This window comes from Lepidothrix coronata, unplaced genomic scaffold, assembly GCF_001604755.1.
Source record: "Lepidothrix coronata isolate B3197 unplaced genomic scaffold, Lepidothrix_coronata-1.0 Scaffold260, whole genome shotgun sequence".
Lineage (NCBI taxonomy): Eukaryota > Metazoa > Chordata > Aves > Passeriformes > Pipridae > Lepidothrix > Lepidothrix coronata.
The window spans coordinates 468,934-492,589 of record NW_016690440.1 but is presented as its reverse complement, the minus strand read 5'-3'; the positions used below and the strand labels follow the sequence as shown (position 1 = coordinate 492,589).

The 23,656-nt window shown below is 56.3% G+C and overlaps 2 protein-coding genes across 2 annotated transcripts; one reads left to right on the top strand and one right to left on the bottom strand.

The window, feature by feature from the left end:
* Positions 1-948: 948 nt before the first annotated feature.
* On the bottom strand, positions 949-6,267 carry CUNH20orf24 (chromosome unknown C20orf24 homolog). Its single transcript, XM_017835620.1, has 4 exons — positions 6,067-6,267; positions 4,598-4,701; positions 2,326-2,455; positions 949-1,688 (listed from the first exon to the last, which is right to left on the bottom strand). The coding sequence occupies exons 1-4, from the start codon at positions 6,193-6,195 to the stop codon at positions 1,647-1,649; spliced, it is 405 nt and encodes a 134-aa protein (XP_017691109.1). The 5' UTR covers positions 6,196-6,267; the 3' UTR covers positions 949-1,646.
* Positions 6,268-10,361: 4,094 nt separating this feature from the next.
* MYL9 (myosin light chain 9) lies at positions 10,362-19,203 on the top strand. Its single transcript, XM_017835623.1, has 4 exons — positions 10,362-10,423; positions 15,403-15,605; positions 16,637-16,798; positions 17,048-19,203. Exons 2-4 carry the CDS (start codon positions 15,422-15,424, stop codon positions 17,218-17,220), a joined length of 519 nt encoding a protein of 172 aa, XP_017691112.1. The 5' UTR covers positions 10,362-10,423; positions 15,403-15,421; the 3' UTR covers positions 17,221-19,203.
* The last annotated feature ends 4,453 nt before the right edge of the window (positions 19,204-23,656 follow it).

Here is a 23,656-nt window from a genome sequence, read left to right as displayed (position 1 = left end):
ACTGATGGCTGTGAGCAGCTAAGATGCAGATGCCAGCAGGAAAGGGTGACCTAGAACTAGCAGGCTGTGCAATTCTTGTGGAAAGTTAATGGTTTCAGCTGATAGAAAAGGGAAAGAAAGTAGCAGACTAAAAGTTTGAGCAAGTTTGGGGATAGAGAGGAGAAAATATAGAAGTTATTATTTGAAATCATTTACTTAAATTGGCCACTCACATATAGCAGAAGCTGTCTGCTATTGCACTCTTCCCTTGGCATCCCAAGGACCTAAAATAGCCAGGGGTGTTTTTTCCACCAAGAACAGACAGCATTTTCCCTGGTAAGAATGGAGGCCTGCACTGGTGGGCAACTCCAGAGCCCTGGCTCAGCACTTGGAGATTGAGATCCCTGGCTTTGCACACTCACAGGTGAGAGCCAGGCTGTGGCACTTCCACCAGTGAGGAGGCAAAGCAGACTTGCAGCAAGAGCACACTAAACTATCAACCCCTTACTATAAGGCAGCTTTAGGTCAGGACTCTTTTTGGGTGTCTGAGCTGTTTAGAAAAGCAAGGACCGCATGGCAACAAGACTACAAGGTCCTCTGACAAAAACAAGGACTGTGCGTATTTCCCAAGAACTATTTCTGAAAGACACTTCCTTAAAAATATCTTAATGCAGAGATTCCCCTTTGATGCACAAAAAGGGCACAACTAGGGAGGGACTGAGCTATGAAGTGACCGAGCACCTCACAAATCAGAAGCTGTGTACTCTGCCAGACTTGCAAGTCTGCATTTAAGATAATAGCTGCCTCAATTGTGTCTTAGTCTCCTGCATTTATTAACAAGGAGCAGTCAAATTCAAGAGCTTAAACCCAAATAAATTTAAATGCTAACATTTAACAGGGTATATCCAGAATGACTGTCCTTTGAGACTATGAAGCTCTGAGGTATGTGATAGCAACTTGGTAGTCAGGCTGGCAGAGTGCAGCGGAGCTTCCGAGCTTCTTGAATACATCTTGGTTAACCAAATGAATCGATTCTTCCTAGCAAAATTGCTTAAAAATTTCTCTTCAGCAAAAAGCATTTAAAAATTCTGATCGACAGCTGATTCGCAAGTAAAATAAAAAAATATTAGAAATGGTTAACAACATAGTCTGTTTAATCAAATCAGATCTGATTACTACAAAAACATGCCAAGGGCAGCCACCAGCTCATGTCCTGGGTGCTGCCATGCCCTCTGCCCACGTACCTACAACTGCTTTTGAAACACTGTTTGTCTAAAGGACAACCATGGAAGACAAGTCAGGATTTAATGACAGATTTCAAACAGATGGGCATACATACATTAAATTAACAGATTCAATCTTCAGCACACAGCAGTTTGTAGAGTTACTGGCTAGAGTCACAGAAAGTTACACATGTGAACAGTCTTGAACCACTTCCAAAAATTCCAATGGCTTTTTAATAGTTCCAATAATTCATGGGTATATAAAACAGAGACAGGCTTCTCCAGCAGAAGAGTTGGGGCTCCTCCAGGCTAATCAGACCTCTGGTATGGAAGGGAACTGGTTTGACTTCCCCACCTTCCCACCAGTCCACTAAAGACTAGGACTTATTAAAACCTTCTTGATTTACTGACTACTGATTTAACAGGCAAATGCTGCAGACTGTGTCAATCATAGTGGATGGCAGTATAGAAGATTATCCAAACAACCTGTGGGGAGGAAAGGAAGTGAAGTTTATCTGGATACCTCTGGAGGGGGTTCAGACAGCAAACAAGCCTCAGGCTTTGTTCTCAATAGAGGACTGAGGACTGAATTCCAGCTTTGAGATGGTCTTGGGGAGATTTCAGGATCACCACATGGCACAAACAGTGGCATCCAACTTGCTTGACCTCTGGAGTGCCCAGCTTCTCCACATTAAACTCTCACCCCAGCCCCTCCGGTGATTTAGAACACCACCAAACCAAGTGCTGTGATTAGAGACTTGAGTGAGAGGAGTAAGGAAAACAAAGACATTCAAAACACCAGCTTAACTAGCTCTATATGGAACTCCACCAGGATATCTGGGACAGAGGATGGGAAAACATAAAAGTTAAGTGGTAGATGTAAAAGTACAGCTGCCTGTTCCTACATCCTTTCGTACAGAGAAATCCCAGGCACTGGCACTGTATTTTATAGCCAGTAGCCATCAGATTTTGTGATTTTCTTTCCCAAATCAATGTCACTTATTTGATAATGTTAACACATCTCTTCTCTCACCACCTCACCTGCCCTCCTTCCAGATCTCTTCCCTCAGAAAGTGCACAAACACAATTCACTAATCAACTTGAGGAAAGCAAGAGGCATTACCAGAAACAGTGCAAAAGATGTCATGAATCCTTCCTTCGTTAGCTCCCACGTCCCGCCATACTCCTCCTCATCTATCTGCTGGAAGCTACTGAAGTAGAGGTACAGAACACCAGCATTGATCAGGCAGAATCTGGAGGAAAGAGGTAAGGAACTGTCACTCCAGTGATATAGGCTGCAGATATCCCATATACCATACAGTGAAATATCTTTCATCCACAGGGGAAGCAAAGAGGAACTCTTCCTGCAACGTTTCCCAGGCAGCTCAATCACCTCCTTGAAAAGCCCCTCCAGGTCAGCTTGCCATAGTATGCCAGGGTGGGATGAAGTTCACCTCACAAGGCACAACCTAATCCTAGTAGGGCTCAACAGGCAGAAGTCAAAAGCTGGAAGTATCCTCCAATCTGCAAACCTGCACATTTTCCTGTCCTGGAGATCCACAGTCCTGCTGCCACAGAGAATTCAATCTCCTTGTGTGTGCTGCTTGATTCTGAGGCTGCTGAGAGGGAAGACTGTTGCTTCCATGCTCAGGGTAACATCCCTGTGAACACCAAATGTGATGGCTTGGAGACGAGAGCCAGGAAGACTCAACAGTGCCCTGAGCCCCAGTACTGGGGCCCAACCTGAGCCAGCTCTCAGTGCTCTCCAGTCTGTGCTGACAGTCGGGCTGCAGCAGAGAGAACAAACATGTTCCTGTTTGTCCTTAGATTTGCTTGGCTTTACACCACCCCAGCTTAGGGCTGGGGCAGCCTGGAAAGGGACAGGATGGTGTCCTGAAAGGAAGGCTGTATGGGAGGAGTGGTATGACAACACACACACAGTCAGTCACCAGCTGAGAGCAGCTGTGTGACTGCAACAGCACAGAGAAACCACACACATGCTTCCAGCAGCTTTTAGTTTTCCATACTACACCAAATCACTCTTATTAACATTAAGCACAGGAATTCTTCTCCCGGGCAACTAGCAATAGGACAAGAGGATACAGTCTTAAGCTGTGCCAGGGGAGGCTTAGGTTGGACATTAGGAAGAGATTCTACACAGAAAGAGTAATTGGACATTGGAATGGGCTGCCCAGGGAGGTGGTGGAGTCACGGTCCCTGGAGGTGTTTAAGAAGAGACTGGATGTGGCATTCAGTGTGCTGGTCTAGTTGACAAGGTGGTGTGGGGTCATAGGTTGGACTCTGTGATCTCAGAGGTCTTTTCCAACCTAGTTGATTCTGTGAATTGGCTTAGGTGCCTGAAGGTGCTTTGTGAATTAATGGATGACTACGTAAGGACATGCTCACCTACCCCACACCTGTTTCTGGGGGCACTTCAGATTCATTTCTTTGATGTAACTATTGAGTTCCTGCTGGAGCATCGACCCTTTGCTTCCTTGGCACAGCCAGGACACTCGGGAGGAGGGACAAGATGACAAGTGAATTTTGCCTAAGAAAAGCTGTGAGTCAAGCTCCAGCTTGACTGTGAGACCCTGGCCAGGCAGAGATACTTGAAAATGGAGACAGCTCAGAGCAGACCCAGCACCTTCTCAGAGCCCATGTTCAGAGCACAGGGCTGCATTCCCATCTCTGCTGTCCCTCAGAGGCTTTCAGGTACGTGTCCGCGCCAAACAGATTTTCAGTTCATAACTCACTGCAGCCTTCAGACACCCGTGGGGAGGTGACCTGGCTCCCACATCCTGTGGGAATCCGATGCACATGCCCCCTTCCAGGCACTGCCTTCCCCCACACCACAGCTGGAAGAGCTGCATTGGGAAGCGCTGCCCGAGCACTGCCAGTGCCGCTCTGCCTGCCTGGGACCTGCAGCCTCTGGGGCTTTGAAGAAACCTTTCCTTCTTCACAAAGAAGCTGCCCCTCTTATCTGCTGACAGAGCCTCTTCTCCGAGCAGGGCTCCTGCCTCAAAGACAAGGACTACCACACCTCTACAGACATTCCTTCTTGGGAGATCACACCAGGCACCACACAGCCCCTGTTCACACGTGCAGGACACACATCCCAAGTCAACAAAAATTCCTGTTCCCTTCTTCTGCCCCCACCCCCCTTAACAAAATAAATAATAAATTAAAAAAGCATAAATCAGGCTGAGGAGAAGGAGGCTGATGGACATGTTATGATTTGGATGAATTTCATGGCAACGAACAGCCTGGAATGCAATGCTGGCTGTCAGACATAGCAGGCAGAGCCAGCCCACTGCTCACAGCACAGCCTCGAACAGGCTCTGAGTCCAGTCCAAACGTGGGAAAGTACATGAGACAGAAAAGGAAATAAACCTTACACTGCTATTCCCACGAAGCCCTTCAGTGGAACTACTCCCCAGATGATTCCCAAAATAACTGCAATGATCTGCCGGAACCAGTAGATTACATCTAAAAACTCGTCCTGAGGAGATAAAGCACAAGAAAGATTTTGGCATATATTATGTTTCCTTTTTTTAAAGCATCATACAATTGACAGGTAAAAATTGAACACACTGAACACTTAGTTCTCCATTAAGAGTATAAGATATTGCATTAGAACAGATAAAAACCACTTAGGGCATTGTGCATCCTGGGCTTCTCTGCTTCCAAATTAAATACAGCTTTGTCCTCTGATGGATGAACTGCAGAGGTGAACAAGTACCGAGCCTCCTTGTTTACTAAAGATTCAATAAAAGTTCATTTAAAGAGTTGTTTGTGTTTTAAGACTGTTACGGCAACTCTCCAGCCAGACCCTCCCGTGCTCATGAGCTCCCAGAACCCAGAGCAGCGCCCAGCCCAGCTGTACCTCACTCCTGTGCCTCCCAAGCAGCAGGGACGTGCTCACTGCTGTTTGTCCAAGGGACCACGCCGCCGCACTACTGCAGCTGGACAGTGCTGGCTCACACTTTAAATAAGATTTACTTAAGCTCACATACCTTTTCCCAGCCTCCCCAAGGCTGGGATTGTCCCACCATACCCCAAACACCAACAGCCTTTGTGATGTTACTGTAGGATGTGCCAGTTGTTTGGTTCCATGTGGAAGACTTGAATCCATGTCAAGTAAAGACATTTCCCTTGGTCACTACACTGGTCAGTCAGTTCAGCCTTCAGTTCACATCCTACTGCACCAAAACGTGGGCACAGCTGTCACTGGCCCCCTGCTGACTCTGAAATTCCAGCCCCATCAATCATAGCGGAGGGGCAGGGACAGACGAGCCCTACCAGTTCTGGGAGTAACAGGTTAAGGCAAAAGTGACAGAGTCTGTTCCCCAAGGAAATGCCGAGCAGATCGTCCAATTTCCCCACGCCGAAAGGCAAAGCCAAAGGCAGGGAGCAGAGATCCTGGAACACACATGGTGTGCCCGGGCCGTGCCAGGGATATGGCAGGGGCCGGGACACGGCAGGAGCTCAGGGCAGCTCGTGGCCGCGCTGCCGGGAGGCAGCAGCAGGGAGAAGCACCGAGCAGGAGCACGGCAGCACACGGGAGACACGCGCAGGAAAACTGAAAGTGGATTCAGTTTCTAGTTTTCCTTTAGTTACACGAATTAAATTTTTAGTTAATCCAGGAAGAGTTTAACCCACAAACCAAATGTAACTGAGGTATCCTAACAGTAATGCAGGTTGTGCTTCCTTGGCTCCCCGCCCGTTGGCGCTGCGGGCACCGGCCCGGCAGGGGCTTTACCCGAGCGCAGAGATGGCGGCTCCTCCGATCCCCCCGCGGGACGGAGCCGCCCCAGCCCCCCCCCCCGATCCCGCACCTCACGGCCCCCCGACCCCCAGGGCCCACCTTGTCGTGCCAGGCGGAGTCGCTGCGCAGCGCTTTGCCCCACACGGAGCCGCGCCCGGCCGCGCCGCCGTTGGCTACCGCGTGGTGCTGCGGGTGCGGCGGCTCGTCCCGGCGCCGCCCGCCGCTCATCCCGCTCAGCCGGAACCGCCCGGACCCTCCTCGGGACCCGCCCGGACCCTCCGGACCCTCGGCCCGGAACCAACCCCGGCCCCGCCCGCGCTCCGCCAATGGCGCCGCCGCCCTACGGCGGCCGAGAGGGGCCAGGGCGGGACGGGCGGGGCCAGCGCCCGGCTCCTCCTTCGGGAACAGGGAATGGGGAAGGGAAAGGGGGGCGGGGAAGGGGCAGGGGAAGGCTCAGCCTGGAAGGGCCGCTCCTCGGCGGAAAGGCGAGACAGCAGCCCCCGTGTTGTCCCCACATGTTGGGGGGGGGAGAGGGACCTTGGGACCCCCGAAGCACCTGCTGAGCCTGCGAACGGGGCCGCGTGGGGATCCCGGGATCTCGGACAATCCCACGGGATCCCGGACAGCTTCGCCTGCGGCACATTGTCACCATGCGACGCCGTCGGCTCACGGCTCACAGCCAGGCTTTGGAGACGCCCCAGCTCCTCCCTGGGGACAGGCTGGAGGGTGGGGAGCAGGGCAGCTTTTGGGACACACACGGTTGTGCCGCTCATTAGCTGGTGATCTGAGCAGACCTTACAGCAGCCGAACATACGGCATCTGTGGATCAAGTAATGACATGTGGAGTTCTAAAGATTTGACTAATTTTTATATTCTTGCCTTCCAAGAGCAGTGGTGCTCAAGCCACTCGCACTCATCATGGAAAAACATATTGAGAATTATTTCTGCATGGCGTGGGCTGGATATTTGGTTGGGATTGACTCTCTGTTATCCTCTTCAGGGTGTGATTATGTGGGCATAATAATTACTTCCCAATTACCATTAAATAAAAATCTGTACTATTGACTTTGACATATGGTCTGATTTGCACCTTAATTTGGGCAGAGGCATCTTTCTAATAATTTTCAAGAATCTGATCATAACATGCCTTGCTGCTGATTCCAACAGGATCTTTTGGGGCAGACGACCCTCCCTGGGCCCTGTGGGGTTGGCAGAGGGAGCAGGCAGACAAGTCCTTCTCCCAGGCCTCAGATCACTTCCAGCCAAGGCCACATAATTTAAATACAGATTATGCAAGATACTTATGGACTTCAAAAGTATCTTGCCATGCTTCAGCCATCAGGCCTCTCATCACATGTACAGCCCCTTGGGCATTTGCCTCATGCCAGAGGCTGGTTCAAGCCAAGGGACCCACATGGCATTGGCAAGAAGGGACGTGTGTGTGGAGGGGTGTCATCGCTGTATCTCTGGCAGATCCTGTGCCTCTGACCCCACACCATGGCAGGGCCAGGTCACACGTGTCCTGGTTCCAGCCTTGCTCCTGGGACACTCCTCGGGTGCCTGGGCTGTAGCAGCCCCAGGTACTCTGCACCCTCTGCTCTGTGATGGATGCACCGAGGGCAGGGGGAGGTGACAGCTGCAGCTGCAGCTCTTCCAGGCCTCAGGCTGTGTCCTAAGCAGGTGAGGAGTGCCACTGTCCCCAGCTCTGTGCTCCTCCCCCAGGCCACTTCACAGGGATAGAAACATTTGCACAATAATGAAACACCTGGATCAGGGAACTGATTTAAAATTCACATGCTAAACAAAATGTCTTGTTTTACTCTATTTCCATTGCCTGATACAACTGGCCAGAGAAAAGCAAATTAAATTTGGGCTTGAAGGGGCCAGAAGGAGGCAGGAGAGGTGCCAGAGTGTGTCCTGAGGGTACAAGCAGCCCCCAGTAAGGGATGGGTGTTGGCAGACACTTGGAAATGGGGGAGAAGGATGACATGGAGAGCCCTGGGCACAGGCAGGGGAAGGCAGGAAGAGCTGGATAGGGCTCAAGGGACAGCATGAGGTGGCCCAGCAGCAGCCCCTTGTGTGCACACAGCTGCAGAGGCTGCAAAGCCTTCAAGGAGTTGACATGTCCATGCTGCCCTTCTCCAGCAGCTCCCCTCTGCAGGGGCCCAGCCTGACACTTGCTCAGTAGTGAGGAATTGGGGCTCAGTGAGGGACGGTGGCCACCCCGAAGTGGCTGGAGGATGGCTCCTAGGACCGCCTGGACCAAACTGAGACCAGGATTCTTCTCCAGCACAGAAAACCCGGGGACCAGCCACAGGGTGGCAGCTTGGGCTGGCTGACTCCCGGTTCTTTTTCTTTCTTTTTTGTTTCTTTCCTTAAATTTTTAATAAAAAGATATACCTTTCTGGGGACCCCCTGTACAGCTCACGGGTATGACAAAGGTTCTGTGTTCTCCCTGGCTCACCTCTGCCCTGGCACTGCACTCGGCAGCATTTCCAGCCCCATTCCTGCATTTGGCCAACTCCTGATCCCGCTGCTTGTCCTTTGACAGGGCTGCAGGCACATGCCTGCAGGACTATGATGAGGCTCAAGGTTGCTGATGGGAAGGAATCATGAGCAGAACCTGCTGCCCTGGAGGTGTCTCAGAACCGGTGCCTTCCTGCCTCAAGAGAAGGGAAGGGTAGGAACTCCCCATCCCTGTTCCTCCGGGCTCTGGATCCCTGCTTGGGAATGGGGCAGCTCCCTGGCTGTTCTCTGCTCCAGGCCACTTTTTAGAGGGCCTTTGAGGGGCTGTTTTACGGGGTCCTTCTGGGGTCTCACAGCCCAGGGCACTGACAGAAGTCAGCGCTGATGGCTGGTCCTTCTGGCCACCGTTCCCTTTGCGTAGCCCCAAGGACCATTGGCAGAGGTTTTCGGCCACTCGTGGTGCAGCCTGCGAACATCCTCCGGCCTCTCCACGGACCCCGCGGGCCGCTGCTCTTCCAGCAGCCCCACCCCTGCCCCAGGGACCCACCCCGGCCACGCCATCGCAGCCAGAGCTGTCCAAACAGCCGTGGGCCCCCGGCTGGTGTCACCCGTCGCTGCCCACGGCTTCTCCAGAGAGTGGCATCCCTGTGTCCCCTGGCTGGGATGCGCAGGGGCGCCCACGGGGACGCGCCGGTTCACAGCCCCCCGGTGCCAGCGCGCGGGACGGGGGGCACGTGTGGGCCACTCCTTTCGTCTATATAAGGCCGTCCCGCCGGCCCTGCCCCGCGGCCCTGGTCCCGCTGCATTCTTCTGCCTTGTATGGGCCGAGCCGGGTCGGGCCGGGGCGGGCCGGGACCCACTGCCCGCCCGCCCCGCAGAGCCGCGTCCCGCAGAACCGCGCCGACCGCCTCGCAGCTCCGGCAGCTCCCGCAGCTCCCGCAGCTCTCTGCTCTGGGACAGGTGAGGCGGCTCCGCCGGGGCCCGCCCCGGGACAGGAGCGAGCGGCCACGGCGGGGAGGGGGGCGGCCCCGGGCGGGATGGAGAGAGCGGGTGGGATGGAGCGGGCGGGATGGAGCCGGGGGCAGTCCCGGTGGACCGGGGGGGATGGAGCCGGGGAGAGCGGATGGAGCAGCCCCGACCGTCTCGGGAGAGCGGAGGGAGCAGAGGGAGGCAGTTCCGCCGCTCCTCCAACTCTGCCGTGCTGGAGCTGATGCCGAGGTCAGCCCTGGGACCGGGGTGACTCAGCGGCAGGAGGATTCCCGGTGAGCCCTGCCGGGCAACCTCTGCCCGGGAAGCCTCTTGCCAGGCCCGGCAGGCGTGTCCGGGCGACGGCAGGTGAGGATCGTTCCTGAGCCAGGCTCTGTGGAACTGTCCGCAATGCCTCGGAGTTGGGACATCCCAGCTTCCCCGGCATGGCACAGCTAGAGGAGCAGATCCTGCCGCCCGCGATTGCACACGCCTCCTGGTCTGTGAGAACTGTTCCTGTCTGGAACATCTGCTTTTCCCCGAAGTCCTTTTGCTGATGGCCAGAGGCAAGATCTGGATGCATGCGTGATGCTCCAGAGATCTCCCCGGTGACTTGGGAGCAATGTCAGGCAATAAACTGCTATAAGGCAGAAAAGCCTTATTTAGCTCATTTTCCTCAGCCTTAAACACAGAGGGATGTTGGTTTTTTTAGCCTTTCCCATGAAAACATGAGGTCCTCTTGGCTTCCCTCCCGGCATGCCCTTTTGGTACAAAATGTTTCAACTGTGATAAAAGCCAGGGATACTCTAAAACGTGGATGTGTAGGATAAGCGGCAGCTGGAGCAGCATTCTTTGGAGTGGAACATCCCCGAGTGTCAACAACCACCGCTGCTGACCAAAGATGGTTGGGTTCCTTCAGCTGCTGGAATTTTTTTCCTTTCTCTCTGGCAGGCTCTGTGCGCCGTAGGAGGAGTTTGTAGTCACCTCCCCCTCGGAGGCGCTGCGGCCAGATTTCCCTGCCGAGGTGAGCCTTAATTCCCTGGGAAAATACCATGCCTGGTCAGGGCATGTTATGCTGCTGGCCCAAGGCCATGAAGTCCTTCAGCCCCGTGGTTCATTTCCCAGCCTCCTGAGCATCAGAAGGTGCTGGGCGTTGGGTCCTTTGCATACTGAGGTTGCCTGTGCACAGGCTTCTTCTCGTGGAGGCTGCAGAAGGCTTGCTGTTTGGAAGGGTTTGCATGTGCCACATGGGCACTGTGAGGTCCTTGTTCCCTTGCTGGCATCAGTGCTGGTGGCTGTGGCTGGAATGGAGACATAGCTCAGGGCTCAGGTTCTGCTTTCTCTTCACCTCCAAGCCCCCTTTGCCCATCTCTAATAAGGCAATAAAAGTAGCAGAACGGCAGCTGCCTCCACTCCTGCAGTGTTGAGTGGACCGGGGACTCCTCACGCAGCTCCCGGAGCCTCTGGCTGGCAGTGTGGCTCCCCTGGCACCAGAACCCGTTGCTCAGTGGAGCTGAGCAATGCCACATCCCAAGTGCATCCTGAGAAGGGCTGTGCTGGAGGAAAGGGGTAGTTTAACAACAAATTAGGCAGGGAAGATGAGCTGCTGCCTGCTCTTCCTCCAGTGCGACCCCCTGGTCCATGTGTCCCGCTGTCTTGCAAGGCAGGATATCTGCTCAGAGGCAGTCCCAGTGCTGGGAGAGGTGCCTGCAGATGGCAAAGCTTTACAGGTGGAATGATACCCTGGCTGCAGCACTGCCCTGCAGCATCCTGTGCCACAGTGGGATGCTGCAGGGCACCACCTCACCCCTGCTGGCCCTCATGCCACCTTGGGAGAGGGGGTGGCAACTGCTGCCTGTGCAGGGCTGTCAGGGGCTGAGGTGTGGGTGGCTGTGTGTGGTGGAGGGCCCGTCCTTGCCCACCAGTGAACATGGCTGTGTCATGGCTTGCTAGGACTTGCAACTTCTTTTGGAAAGTGGCATTGGGCAGAGATTTAACCACAGTCCCCCTGAGGAGCCATTGTTCACCCTGCAGGGGTGTCCCTTGGGACAGCCCAGGCTGTTGGAATCACTTTTTCCCTCCCTGACCAAAAGCATCCAGCACACCGTGCCTCTCACTGCCCAGTGGAGCTGGGTGGAGTGGGTGATGTCCCTGCCCGGCTGTGCCAGGTGGCAGCAGGCAGGACGGAGGAGGATGGGGATGGGATGGGGCTGCCTGCCCTGGCAGCACTGCCATGTCCCTTTGGCTTGTCCCACCCTCCCCAGCGTGGCCTGGAAGCAGCACCAGGATGGAGTTGCTTGTTTGTTTTTTACCAAGGAGAAAACACATGGCAGTTTATATTTCTGATAACTGTGGATCTTTTCCTCTTTCTCTTTAAAACTAAACTGTTTACTAATTTCTGAACTCTTTAAGCCAGCCCCATGGTCCCTTGGGTCTGGCTCTCAGGTGGGGGAGGCACAAGCCTTGTGGTACAGGAGGCTGGGAGATGGTCTTGGCAGGAGCAGTGGCAGAAGGACAAGGAAATAAGAGCAGCTGGTGATGGGGTGATTTTGGGATCAGACAAGCACATGGCTTTGTGGTGTCACTGCAGCACTCACTCCTCAGCTCTGCTGCCCAAGATCTGCAGCTCCTGGGCTGGAGCAGTGCTGGGATGGGGCTTTCAGTGGGGGTCAGCAGAAGCAGGACCAGTGTCAGTGGGTTTCCCTCTTGCTGCAGAGGAAGCTGAAGGTTTGGTGGTGCACCATTTATCTGAGCTGAATCCATGCCAGCATGCAGGGCATCAGGGCTGGGCATTCCCTGAAACACTCTCGGCATGGGGATTTGGGGAATCCCAGAAAGCATGGTCTCGAGGACCAGGGCAGCATGCGGGAGTTTTGCCCCAGTCAAACCAGGTCTCACTGAGGATCCCTTCTATCTCATACACAGGAACCTTTCCCCACACTGACCCAAAAAAGTCTCTTCCCAAGTCCCAGCCAGCCCAAGGAAGCTGTCTAACAGCAGAGGTAGAATGACTGAGCTGGACCTGGGGACTGAGCATCTTTCCAGGGCATATTTTGGATCAAACAGCAGATCCACGTGCTGTTAAAATCGTACTTAATCCCCTTAAGGAGCACCATCTCTCTGGAGAGGTCTCGAGCTGGTTACAGCCAGGGCAAGGTAAATATTTGGATAAGATTAATTCCTGTGGTGAGATCAAAACTCCTGCTTATTTCTCTAGTCTTCTGCTAATAATTCTGCTAATAATTTTGTGTGTTTTGAAAGTGGAGCCCAGTGCCGTGGGCCAGCTGCAGAGCTTTTATTGCTGGTTCTGATGGCCTGGTAGAGCTGAGGTGTTGAACTGAGCTTCACTGCACTGCTGCTGTGGGGTGTCACCCTGGGGATGTCACTGGCATGTGACGGTGCCTGGCAGGGCTGTCCTGCCGCAAAGAGCTTTATGGTGCAGTAGTGCCAGAGGAAGCAGTGGGCAGAGATGGGCTGGGGGGGTGAGGTCTCCTGGCCACCCTGTGTGGGCACAGCTGGGCTCCCAAGTCCTGTTGCTCCCCTTGGCTAGCCGGTGACAAATGTCTCTTTCCTGGTGGGCACTGGGAAAGGATGTAGGGTTAGGAGGATGGTGGGGTGATTCGATGGCTGCTGTCAGGTGTTGGGTACAGTGCAAGAGAGGGGGCTGAGGGCAGTGTGGATTCCATCCCAGTGCCACAGCCACTGGGGAATATGAGGGACAAGGGAGGACTGTTTCCTGGGGACTGTTTCCTCCAGGCACGTCCCCTGCAGTTAAAGGGCCGTACTTGGGTTTGGTGGATGCTCCCGCAGTGGGATGGGACCGTTGTCGGGGCGTGGGAAGAGTCCTCAGCCCTGTCTGAGCTTGGCTGGTTGCCAAGGTGTGTATAACTGGGATTTGGCACTGCCTACTGCCCCTGGAATGTCCTTCCAGCACAGCACAGCTAGGGGAGCCTGGGGACCACAGAAGGCTGGGGACCAGGCTGGTGGCTGCACCAGCCCCTGCCTCTGCTCCCCCTTGAAAGAGTGTAGCAGGAGGGAAGGGAGAGAGCTGGAAAGAGAGTCCAGTGTGGGGGGCAATGGGGAAGCTTTGGAAGGGCAGGGGAAGGCTGTTTTTGTTCTGCCCTGGTCCGTGCCGGTGCCAGAGTCCTGCTGGAAGGGGTGCTCCCCAAAGGTCCACAGTCCCCCTGAGGCAGCACTAAGGACCCTGATGGGAAGCAGATCCCAGAGCAGCCAACCCGGGTAGTCCAGGCCTGCAGGATGGTCTTGGCCCACAGCTCACTGGGGGTGTTGCTTTGTGTTGCTTCATCTGGCATGACGTGGCTCCTGAATTGCTCTGTCCCAGGGCAGGGCAGGAGCCCAGGTCCCTGCTGCCCACCAGGTATGGGGCACACAGAGCACAGGACTGATACTCTGCTCTTCCCCCGGAATTCCTTCATAATCCCTTAATTTACCATTGCCCCCACAGCTGCTCCCCAAACCAGACGCTGGCCCAGATGAGGAAACTGATGCCCAGGGCTGTGTGTGAGGGAGGAATGGCTGCAGCACAAGGGCTTGGAGCAGTGAAGCTTCCCTGGGCTGACCTCGGGCCAGCCTGTACCGCAGGACCATCCCATCCTGTCCCACAGGACCATCCCTCTGCCAAGCTGGGCTTTGCTGGCATCCTGCTGAGTTATGCCTGGCAAGATTCCCCTGGGAGAAGCCTGAGCATCCTCCTCTCAGTCAATGTAGGTGGTTGCTGGGCATACTGAGCACCCCATACAGACCCATTTTGGGTCCCCAGCATCCACAGTGCAGGGTGTCCCAAACACTGACTGCATCCCTCAGCCTGGTAATGTGGGGATATCACCAGCCCCCTGCTCAGAGACTGTGAGGGAGCCTGGGTGCCATCCCAAGGTGGTAGTGGGCTCTGTGCTCTAGCCCTGTTCCTGCTGGGGGCTGGAACCCCCACCTTGGAAGGATGAGATAGGTTTTCCTGCCTTGGTGGTGCTTGCAGTCCACATGGTCCCTTTGCCATTGCCCATGGTACACGTATTGCCCCAGCTGTGTTCCCAAAGGTCTGTCTGTCCCACTGCTGTGTTCCCAAAGGTCTGTCTGTCCCACTGCTGCCTTCCCTGGCCTCTCCTCTTCTCCTGGCATTCATTAACTGTAACAAGAGCACCAGTGCTCAGCGTCCCACAATCCTGGTACTGCTTGGCCTCTCTCCCCTGCCCTGCAGGGGCTCTGTAGCCCCTTGAGGTTAATAGTCCCCTCTCCCCTCTGCTTCAGGGCCCTCCCCATGGGCTCCCCAGGTAGGGTGGGGGGCACCTGGGCAGGGAGAGCAGTGGCAAGTGGCCTTTGACCTGGCAGGAGGTGGGATGAACGGATGGACGGACGGACGGATGGATGGACGGATGGATGGACGGATGGATGGATGGATGGATGGATGGATGGATGGACAGAGGGGGATGGGAAGCAGTGGTATGTGAGGAATGTGCCCGTAGCAGATAACCCCTTCCTGCTGGGTGCTGGGTGCTGGGGCTGCTTCTCTGCCACAACATGGAGTGTTTGAGGTAAACCCACCAATCCAGGAGCTGGGCTGGGGCTTGGGAGAGCCCTGCCAGGGTGAGGGGAGGCTGGAGGGGCATGGCCATGATCTACCCAAAATGGCCAGACACCCATCCCCATAGCCCCCTGGGACTGGCACCCAGATGGGTGCTGGGCTGGGCATCTCTCCCTGTGCCCATAAGCAAAGGGGACAGGCAGCAAGTGGGCTTGGGGGCTGCCTGCAGCCCCTGGGGAACAGCCCTGGGGAAGGAGTGCTAGTGGGCACTGCCTGCACTGGGACTGCCCAGGGGACTTATCAGAGCCCAAGTCTTGCCTGTCCCCATGTCCGAGCATGTGACCTTCTTATCTCCCTGTTGCCAAACTGTGTGACAGCCAGGGAAACTGGGATTGGGGCTACCAGAAGTTTTATGTTCCTGCCCCTGCTCCAGTGCTCCAGCCTCCTTATGCTCCTGTCCCCAGGTAACCCCCAGCTGCCAAAATGTCCAGCAAACGTGCCAAAGCCAAGACCACCAAGAAGCGCCCCCAGCGCGCCACCTCCAATGTCTTCGCTATGTTCGACCAGTCACAGATCCAGGAGTTCAAGGAAGCCTTCAACATGATTGACCAGAACCGTGATGGCTTCATCGACAAGGAGGATCTGCACGACATGCTGGCGTCCCTTGGTGAGGAGGCCCTGCCCTCGCAGCCCCTCTGCTCCCAGCATCTCCTCAGGAGTAGGGGGAGCTGCTGGGTGACCTAATACCCACACCCAGTGCTGGAGACCAGCTGTGGTGGGATGCTCCAAAACCTGCAGGGGAATTCTCTGCTGGCACCAGCTGACCACAGAAAGTGCATTTGTGAGACATCCAAGGGCAACAGCTCGGTGTGCTGCTTTTACAGCCGTGCTCACCAGAAGTGAAGAGACCCTTGGGGATGGAGAAGCTCTGCCCTGGGAGGGAGCACGAGCTGCAGGCAGAGTAGAATGTCACCTGAGGTTGTCCCTTCCTGTTGCTCTCATCTGGGGTAACGAAGGCTAGTTCCCATGCTGGTGTGATACCTCGACTGGTTGAGACATGCAGGTCTGTCCCCACACCCCACCTGGAGCTTGTTTTCCTTTGCTGCAGACCGTGGCTCCCTCCTCCTGCTCCCAGCCGTACCTTCACTGCACTTTGGGAGGTCTGTCAATGATTGACCTGGCAGCCAAACCTGTTCTGGAGGTCCTGGCTGGCCCTGGGAGGAACCTCCCTCCTCTCATCGAGCTGGAGCTCTGGGAGCAGAGAGGGGCCGGTGCTGGGGGCACAGACCTCAGCAGAGGAGGTTAAACCACGATAGGATAGGGGCTGGGGACATCAGCAGCATGAGGCTCGTGTGGGGACATTGCTGCCTCTCTCCATGGGGGGCTGGGTGTCAGCTGCCAGGGGAGTGGGAAAAACCATTGGTTTCGTTCCCAGTAACCCCTAAATTAATTACTGCATCTCCCCCAAGGCAGAGCTTGGTTACAGATATGGATTATAGCATGGAGAGAGATGCTGAGGGGGGGAGCACTGGGCACTGCAGAAACCCCCTCCCCATGTTTATGGGGTGGTGAACAAGAGCCAGCAAATTAATTTGCAATGAAAAAAAAGCCCCGTCCAGCTGAGTGCATGGGCTGGCCGTTGCAATGAGAGCTGGGGGAACAGGGGCCTGCACCCACACCCCTGCCTGTGTCCCACAGGGAAGAACCCCACCGACGAGTACCTGGAGGGGATGATGAGCGAGGCGCCGGGGCCCATCAACTTCACCATGTTCCTCACCATGTTTGGGGAGAAACTGAACGGCACTGACCCGGAGGACGTGATCCGCAACGCCTTCGCCTGCTTCGATGAGGAGGCGTCAGGTACAGCAGGGCCCTGCACGCAGCCCCTTGGGCACGCAGCCCCTCGGGCACGCAGCCCCTCGGGCACGCAGCCCCTCGGGCACGCAGCCCCTCAGGCATGCAGCCAGGGTGAGGGCTGGGGCCAAACCCTTGGGGACAGGCCCCAAGCAGCTCCAGAGTGGGAGAGCTGGACAGGGAGAGGGGAGGAAGGTGCTGCCGCTCAGCCCTCATGGTGTCCCCTGCTAATGCTGTCCCCTGCCCTCCCTGCAGGCTTCATCCATGAGGACCACCTGCGTGAACTGCTGACCACCATGGGGGACCGGTTCACCGATGAGGAGGTGGATGAGATGTACCGGGAGGCGCCCATCGACAAGAAGGGCAACTTCAACTATGTGGAATTCACCCGCATCCTGAAGCACGGGGCCAAGGACAAGGACGATTAGAGCCCTGGGCCACTCACCCCTTCTGCCTCCTCCTGTGCACTTCCCCCACCCCTCGACCACCCTTGTTGTCCCACAGCAGATTCCCCCCATGGGAAACACCTTCCGGGATCAGCTCACATCAGGACAAGCTTAGAGGGAACAACACTCCTGTCACTGTGCCACTGTGTGCCCATCCATCAGCCTCAGCCCTCCCATCACCTCTGCCACCCACAGGCTCACCCAACTGAGCCCCCCAGCCCGGCTGTGACGCCCCCCCCAGCAGCCATTGACCCCCTCAAAGCCACCACACCATTGGTCCCTGGGGCCGGGGTGAGCATCACCCACTGGCCTGCAGGGATTTGGGCTGGCTTGAGCCTAAGCGATCCCCATCTCAGGGCCATAACACAGAGGGAAAGCATCTCCCCCCTCTCCTCTCACACTCTCCTCCTTCAGGAAAGAAACCCCGCTTTGTTCCTCCTCCCTGGCTGTTTTATTGCTTTAGAGCCTGATATCTGAGGGATTCAGGAAGCTGAAGTGGTGTATAAAGCCCGATGGGTGTGATAGAGATGTGCTGTGTGTGGCTCCCTCGTGACCAGTGCCATGCTGTGCTGCTGCCTGTCAGGTTTCAGAGGTTGGTTTGGGCACTACATGTCCCCACCTTGCTACCATTGTCAGCCAGGGCCCTTTCCAGTGGGACAGCCAGTTTTCAGAGACAAATGGCTCCCAATCTGTGTAAAATCAGCTTGAGCATCATTTTCTGCCTTTGCTGGTGGGATGAGAGTCACTCTGCTCAGCCCCAGCATCGGGGTGGGCTGAGAGACACTTGGGAAAGTGCTGGCCATGCTTCCCCCATCAGCTTATCCAGGGTCCTAGGGGCTTGGTCACCCTTCTGTGTCATCCTGAGAAGATGGGGGAAGGGGGTGGGCAAGAGACAGAGAGGGTAAGAAATGGGGATGGGATTTGTCCCCTTGATTTGGTTATTTATCACCACCCTGACAAGGGTGCTTCTGCCTTCCAAAATTTCTGTCTTAAAGTGCTTCTTTAAGTCCGCCCATCTCCCTGGCCTGGAGGGAGGGATGAGTTTCCTGCAATTCTTTATTTAAAATGGGGAGGAAATGTGATGAGAAACCCACAAAACTGGTGAGGGCACAATGCATGGCAGAGAGGCTCCCAGTGCTCAGAAAGCTTGGATGAGGTCTGTGCAAGCTCTGTGGGCACATGCTGCTAGGATCAGAGGTGTCAGAAACCTGCCAGGCCCCAGGTAATGCTCTCACCTGAGAGATAACCCATGACTGAAAAGCTTCTCCTTGGTCACAGTCCTTCTATTTTGCAGGCACTGCCAACACCAGGAAAAAGGAACTAAATTGTCAGGGACACAGAGATGTGAAGGGCTGAACCTGCACTCTCCCAGGGAGCTCCCCAGGGACAGGGTTTGTGCTCTGCAGCAGCAGCGCCAAACCAGCCCACGGATGCCAAGCTCCTTGCCTAACTTCATGCTGTACCAGGGAAAAAAACACTTCCAGAGCAAATTTCCATGCTGCTGGGAGGAAGGATGCTTTATAAAATCCTCCTTCCCTGAAATGCAGATGTCACTTTGGGGCAGGCAGGCTGATGCTGGAGCTGTGGGTAGACTGTCTTCTGGGGGTAGCTGCATACAGGAGGGATGTTCAGCCCCACTGATCCTAGGAGATCACCTTGTGTGACCAGCCCAGGTTCTCGCAGTGCCGCGAGTGGGATGGACGCGGTGGCTGATCCCAGCTGTGGGCACTGCTGGCCCCAGCTGGGAGCTGCCACAGGCTCTAGCATGGGGCTCTCAGAAGTGCTGCCTTGAGCAGCTGCCAAAACTGTTGGGTCTGAGCTGCCCTGTTGCTTGAACGGCCATGGTGACACCACAGGACTCTCAGGAAAGAGCATCCTTCAACCCTGAGGCAGCAAAGCAGAGGAAATTTGTTAGTGGACACTGGGGTACGTATGGGAAGAGTAAATAAACCTGTTCCACTGGCACAGAAGCTGTGGCTGCCCCATCCCTGGAAGTGTCCAAGGCCAGGTTGGATGGGGCTTGGAGCAGCCCTGTTTAGTGGAAGGTGTCCCTGCCCATTGCAGGGATGTGGAATGAGATGACCTTTAAGGTCCCTTCCAGCCCAAACCATTCCGGGACTTGATGATTCTGTGAAACTCCAAAACTACTTGGGCTCATGTGAACCTCATGCAGTTCAACCAGGCCAAGTGCAAGGTCCTGTATCTGGGTCAGGGCAACCCCCAGCATCAGCACAGGCTGGGGGCTGGGTGGGTTGAGAGCAGCCCTGGGGAGAGGGAATTGGGGGTCCTGGTGGGTGACAAATTGGATGTGACTTGGCCAACTGCCCTGGCAGCCCAGAAAGTCAGCTGTACCCTGGGCTGAATCAGAAGTAGCGTGGGCAGCAGGTCAACCTGACCTGACTAATTTCAAAGGTATTAAATAGCATTGAAATAAAACAACATTTAATTTCAGAAGTGGTTGTTTGGGGCAGGGGAACATCAACTTGCTTTTGACCCAACCTGCTTTTGGGTCAATCGAGAAGAGCTGTCCACAGTGGAAAAGTGTGTCCTGATGCTCAGAGGGCCCCTCCTGTGTGTCAGTTCGTGCCCATGGCCCCTGGGTCTGTTCCTGGGCACTGCTGAGCAGAGCCTGGCCCCGTCCTTTCTGCACCCTCCCTCCAGGTATTTATCCACACAGATGAGATCCCCTGAGCCTGCTCTGCTCCGGGCTGGGCAGTCCCAGCTCTCTCAGCCTCTCCTCATGGCAGAGATGCTCCAGTCCCTCCATCACCTTCATGGCCCTGTGCTGGACTCTCTCCAGTGTGTCCCAGTCTCTTGTACTGGGCAGCCCAGCTCTGGGCCCAGCACTCCAGGAGTGGCCTCAGCAGTGCAGAGCAGAGGGGAAGGGTCCCCAGCCTCCATCAGCTGTGACACTGCTCCCAGTACAGCCCAGGACACCCTGACCCAGGAGTGTTTTTTTCTCCAGTGCTGTAAACTCCATCCTAGTGTCCCCGGAGCACCACGGCTCCTCTTTCCCTGTCCAGTGATGCAGGTTAGAGAAATATCAGAGAGGCAAAGGGTACGGCAGTACCTGCTGAGAGAGGGTCTGTCCTTCCCTGTGCTCTCTGGGAAGGACAACAGGAACAGCAGAGCTTCCCTGTGGGAAGGGGCAGGAGGAGATGGAGGGGCTGCAGTGCCCAAATGTAAGGCTCCAGTGATGGAGCCCAGCTCCCAGGGGAATCCCAGTCCTACTGGGGAAATTCCAGCCTGCAGGGGTCCACTGGCTCTGAGCAGGGAGCAGGACCCACTGCTGGATGCAGTGGCCCCAAGGGCAGGGCGGCAGCAAACAGCCAGCACAGCCCACCACAAATCCACCACAATCCATTTTTTTCCTTGCTAAAAATGAAGATTTACATATCACAGGATGGGCAAAGGGTAGAGAGAATCCTGACTGAGATGGGTCAGTACCCTGGGAGGCTGCCTGGGGACTCCAGCATCCCCCTGGGGTTCCCAGCATCCCTCTGGGAGTTCCAGCTTCCCCTGGATTTCCAGCATCCCCCCTCAGGCTCTTGCTGGCTGATTGTTGTTGAAATTGCTGAAGTTTAATAGTATTATCATGTCAGTGGGTCTGGGCAGGGCTCAGCCTGGATAAGCTTACAGTGAAATGGGCAGGGAGATGCCCCACAGCCCTTGCCCTGGCCCCTCATCACAGAGGCTCCTCATTCCCCATCAGTTGGGAGCTCCCTGGCTTCTGTGCCAGGCTGGGCTTGCCCAGGGATTTAGGTTGCCCTCATGCTGCACTCAGACATCCAGTGGGATTTTTCCAAAGCTCCTTCCACACTACCAGTCCAGGGAGCACAGGGGGGTGTGAGGGCCTGAGGGGGCTCATGGCTGTTTCCTGGTTGTCTCAATTTGGCAGCTTTTTCCAGAAGGCAGGAGCAGAAGTAGACTGCTTGGAAGGATAATCCTGTTGGGGCACAGTGGCTGACACAGACCATTGGGGGTGTCCAGGGGGGGTCTGCAGTGTCACCCACCAGGAACTGGCTGCACAGGGAGGAGAGCAGGCAGGATGAACCCTGCCTGGTGATGGCCCTGGTTCGGAGTGGGGAGAAGTCAGCCTGGTGTGAGAGGACTGGAGGGGCCAGGGGATGCTCCCTGCCCGGTGTGACCCTGCAGTGTGTGGCATGTGCATCCAAGGCTCCCACCCCTCACTTGTGCTTCACCAGCCCTAGCTCTGTTGGCATTAATGGAGCAAAAGCAGGTTGAGGCGCAGTTTCACTCAGGACATGGTAGATTCAGCAGTAACTAAACAAATACTTTAAGGAATTCTCCTTTTTTTTTTTTTCCAATTTAATCTTTTATTGCACCATGCAAACTGGCCATAAAAGAATGGTTTTTGCATCTTTTCTCAAAAGGAAAGGATCCCCATCTTTTACCCTGTGAACATCAAAGAGGGGAGGGAGGGGAGCCACAGTACAGCCTGCAGAGGTGGTGGAGCCTAGCAGGGGGGAGCTGCCCCAAGGCCAACTCCTGCACCAGAGTGATATGGAGCGGGATCTAGTGACCTCGGGGTGTTGTGCCCAGCAGCACACAGGTCCCTGGGGAATGCACACATGTGTGTGGGGCTTGGCTTGGCAAGGATGAGCAATGGAGGGACAATGGACATTCCAAAAAGCACATCACCAAGAAGACATTCCCAAGACAGAGATCTCTGCTGGCAGGCCTCTGGGCTGGCTGCTGGACAGGGTCATCTTGGCTTCCCGTAGTGGAACTTCTCCATTGCAGGAGCTGGGATGTGCCATCAGTGCTCAGAGCAGCTCTTCTCTCTGTCGTTCCCACTGATGAAGATACCATTCCAGGGTGTCCATGATGGACACGTCCCCTCTGGGCTCAGCTGAGCACCCTCTGGGCAGAGGGTGATGGTGTGACCTAGCCCTGCATCTCAGGAGGGCACAGAGCTATGGTGGGGAAATCCCATGGGAGCCACATCCCAGACCAGCAGCAGGCTTGCATGCAAACAGAGAGATTTGGTCCCCAAAATTCAAAAGGTGACCTTGGGCTCTGCTGTGGTGGTGGGGAGGCACAGGGAGAGCAGGGGCAGCCCAGAAGGGCTTCCAGAGACCTTGCCAAGCCTGATGGCCATGGCATGGGCAGAGTTCCACATGGTGCCTCCTTGGTCATCACATTTGCTTGGACACACCTTCCACTGTCATGGGAACAGTGATGTGCTGAGCTTCTGCTCAGATTTCCTATCTAGTAAGACACCAAAGAAACCACTGGTGGTGCCTCATGGTGGTCTAAGGTCCCCAGGGCTGTCACCCACACCTGCCCCCACAGCTGCTGTCCCAAGGCCTGGCCCTGTCCCCTGCTCAAAGACACCAGTAACCCGCCGGGGCTCAGCGATAGGATTCAGCCAGGGGGAAGGAGCCTGTGCAGTGCCTTGTGGAGTGTCCCTGGGTGGGTATCCCTGAATGGGAGTCCCTAGGTTGGAGTCCCGAGGTGGGTAACCCGAGGTGAGGGTGTTCCCGGGTGGGTGTCCCTGCGTTAGGTGTCCCTAGGTGGGTATCCCTGCATGGATGTCCCTGGGTGGATGTCCCAGGTGGCTCCAGGTGGATGCCCGTGTGCAGGTGTCCCCAGGTGGGTGTCCCTGGGTGGGTGTCCCCGGGTGGGTGTCCCCGGGGGGTGCCCTCGGGTGGGTGCCCCTGTGCGGGTGCAGATCCGTGTGGGGGTTCCGCAGAGCCGGGCGGGTGTGGGGTCTCCGAGACTCCCTCTCTCCCTCCCCGCTCCCGCCGGGGGCTGTGTCCGAGAGCGGGGGCCGAGCCCCATCCTCGCCGCGGGGCCGTGCGGACAGGGGTCTGCCGGCGCCAGGTACCGGCTGGGGCTCGGAGGGGCGGGGGGACCCCGGTGCCCGGTGACAGCCGGGGGCGGGCGGGCCGGGGCCGGGGGCGGGGGGCCCGGCGAGTTCCTGCCTCCTCGGGAACAAAGGGAACTCTGTCTCGGCATCTGTCACCGCCGCCCACCCAAAACTTTCCGCCGCGCCCGGCCGCCCGGCCGCCGCCGCGGGACGGCCCCGCACCGGCCCCGGCACCGAGAGCCCGGCGCGGCCCATGCGAGCGCCCAGGCGGCGGCGCGGGGGTGAGGCAAAGATGGATCCCGGGGGGCGCGGGGGGAGCGGGGCGGCCCCGCGCCTTTGTGCGGGACGGAACTGGAGGGGCCGCGCCGCCGCCTCGCAAAGTTTGCGGGAGCCGCGGGCGAGGGGTCCCGCCCGCCCCGCGCCCGGTGTAACTTGGCCGGCGGAGTTTGCCCGGCCGGGGGTGCCCGGGGCCGGCGGCGGAGTGCGGGGTGTGAGGCCGCGGCCACTTTGCAGTTCCTCTGTCCCCCTGCGCCCGGGGGGGCCGCGGCTGCCGCTCCCCCGCTTTGTGTCGGCGCCGCGGTACCT

Excerpts from the sequence above, each read along its gene's own strand:
- CUNH20orf24 (XM_017835620.1), bottom strand. The coding sequence starts at position 6,195 with ATGAGCGGCGGGCGGCGCCGGGACGAGCCGCCGCACCCGCAGCACCAC. Across the intron at positions 4,702-6,066 it reads ACTCCGCCTGGCACGACAAG|GACGAGTTTTTAGATGTAAT; the intron begins GTGGGCCCTGGG and ends TTATCTCCTCAG. Across the intron at positions 1,689-2,325 it reads CATCTTTTGCACTGTTTCTG|GTTGTTTGGATAATCTTCTA; the intron begins GTAATGCCTCTT and ends TCCTCCCCACAG.
- MYL9 (XM_017835623.1), top strand. The coding sequence starts at position 15,422 with ATGTCCAGCAAACGTGCCAAAGCCAAGACCACCAAGAAGCGCCCCCAG. Across the intron at positions 15,606-16,636 it reads CGACATGCTGGCGTCCCTTG|GGAAGAACCCCACCGACGAG; the intron begins GTGAGGAGGCCC and ends TGTGTCCCACAG. Across the intron at positions 16,799-17,047 it reads CTTCGATGAGGAGGCGTCAG|GCTTCATCCATGAGGACCAC; the intron begins GTACAGCAGGGC and ends CCCTCCCTGCAG.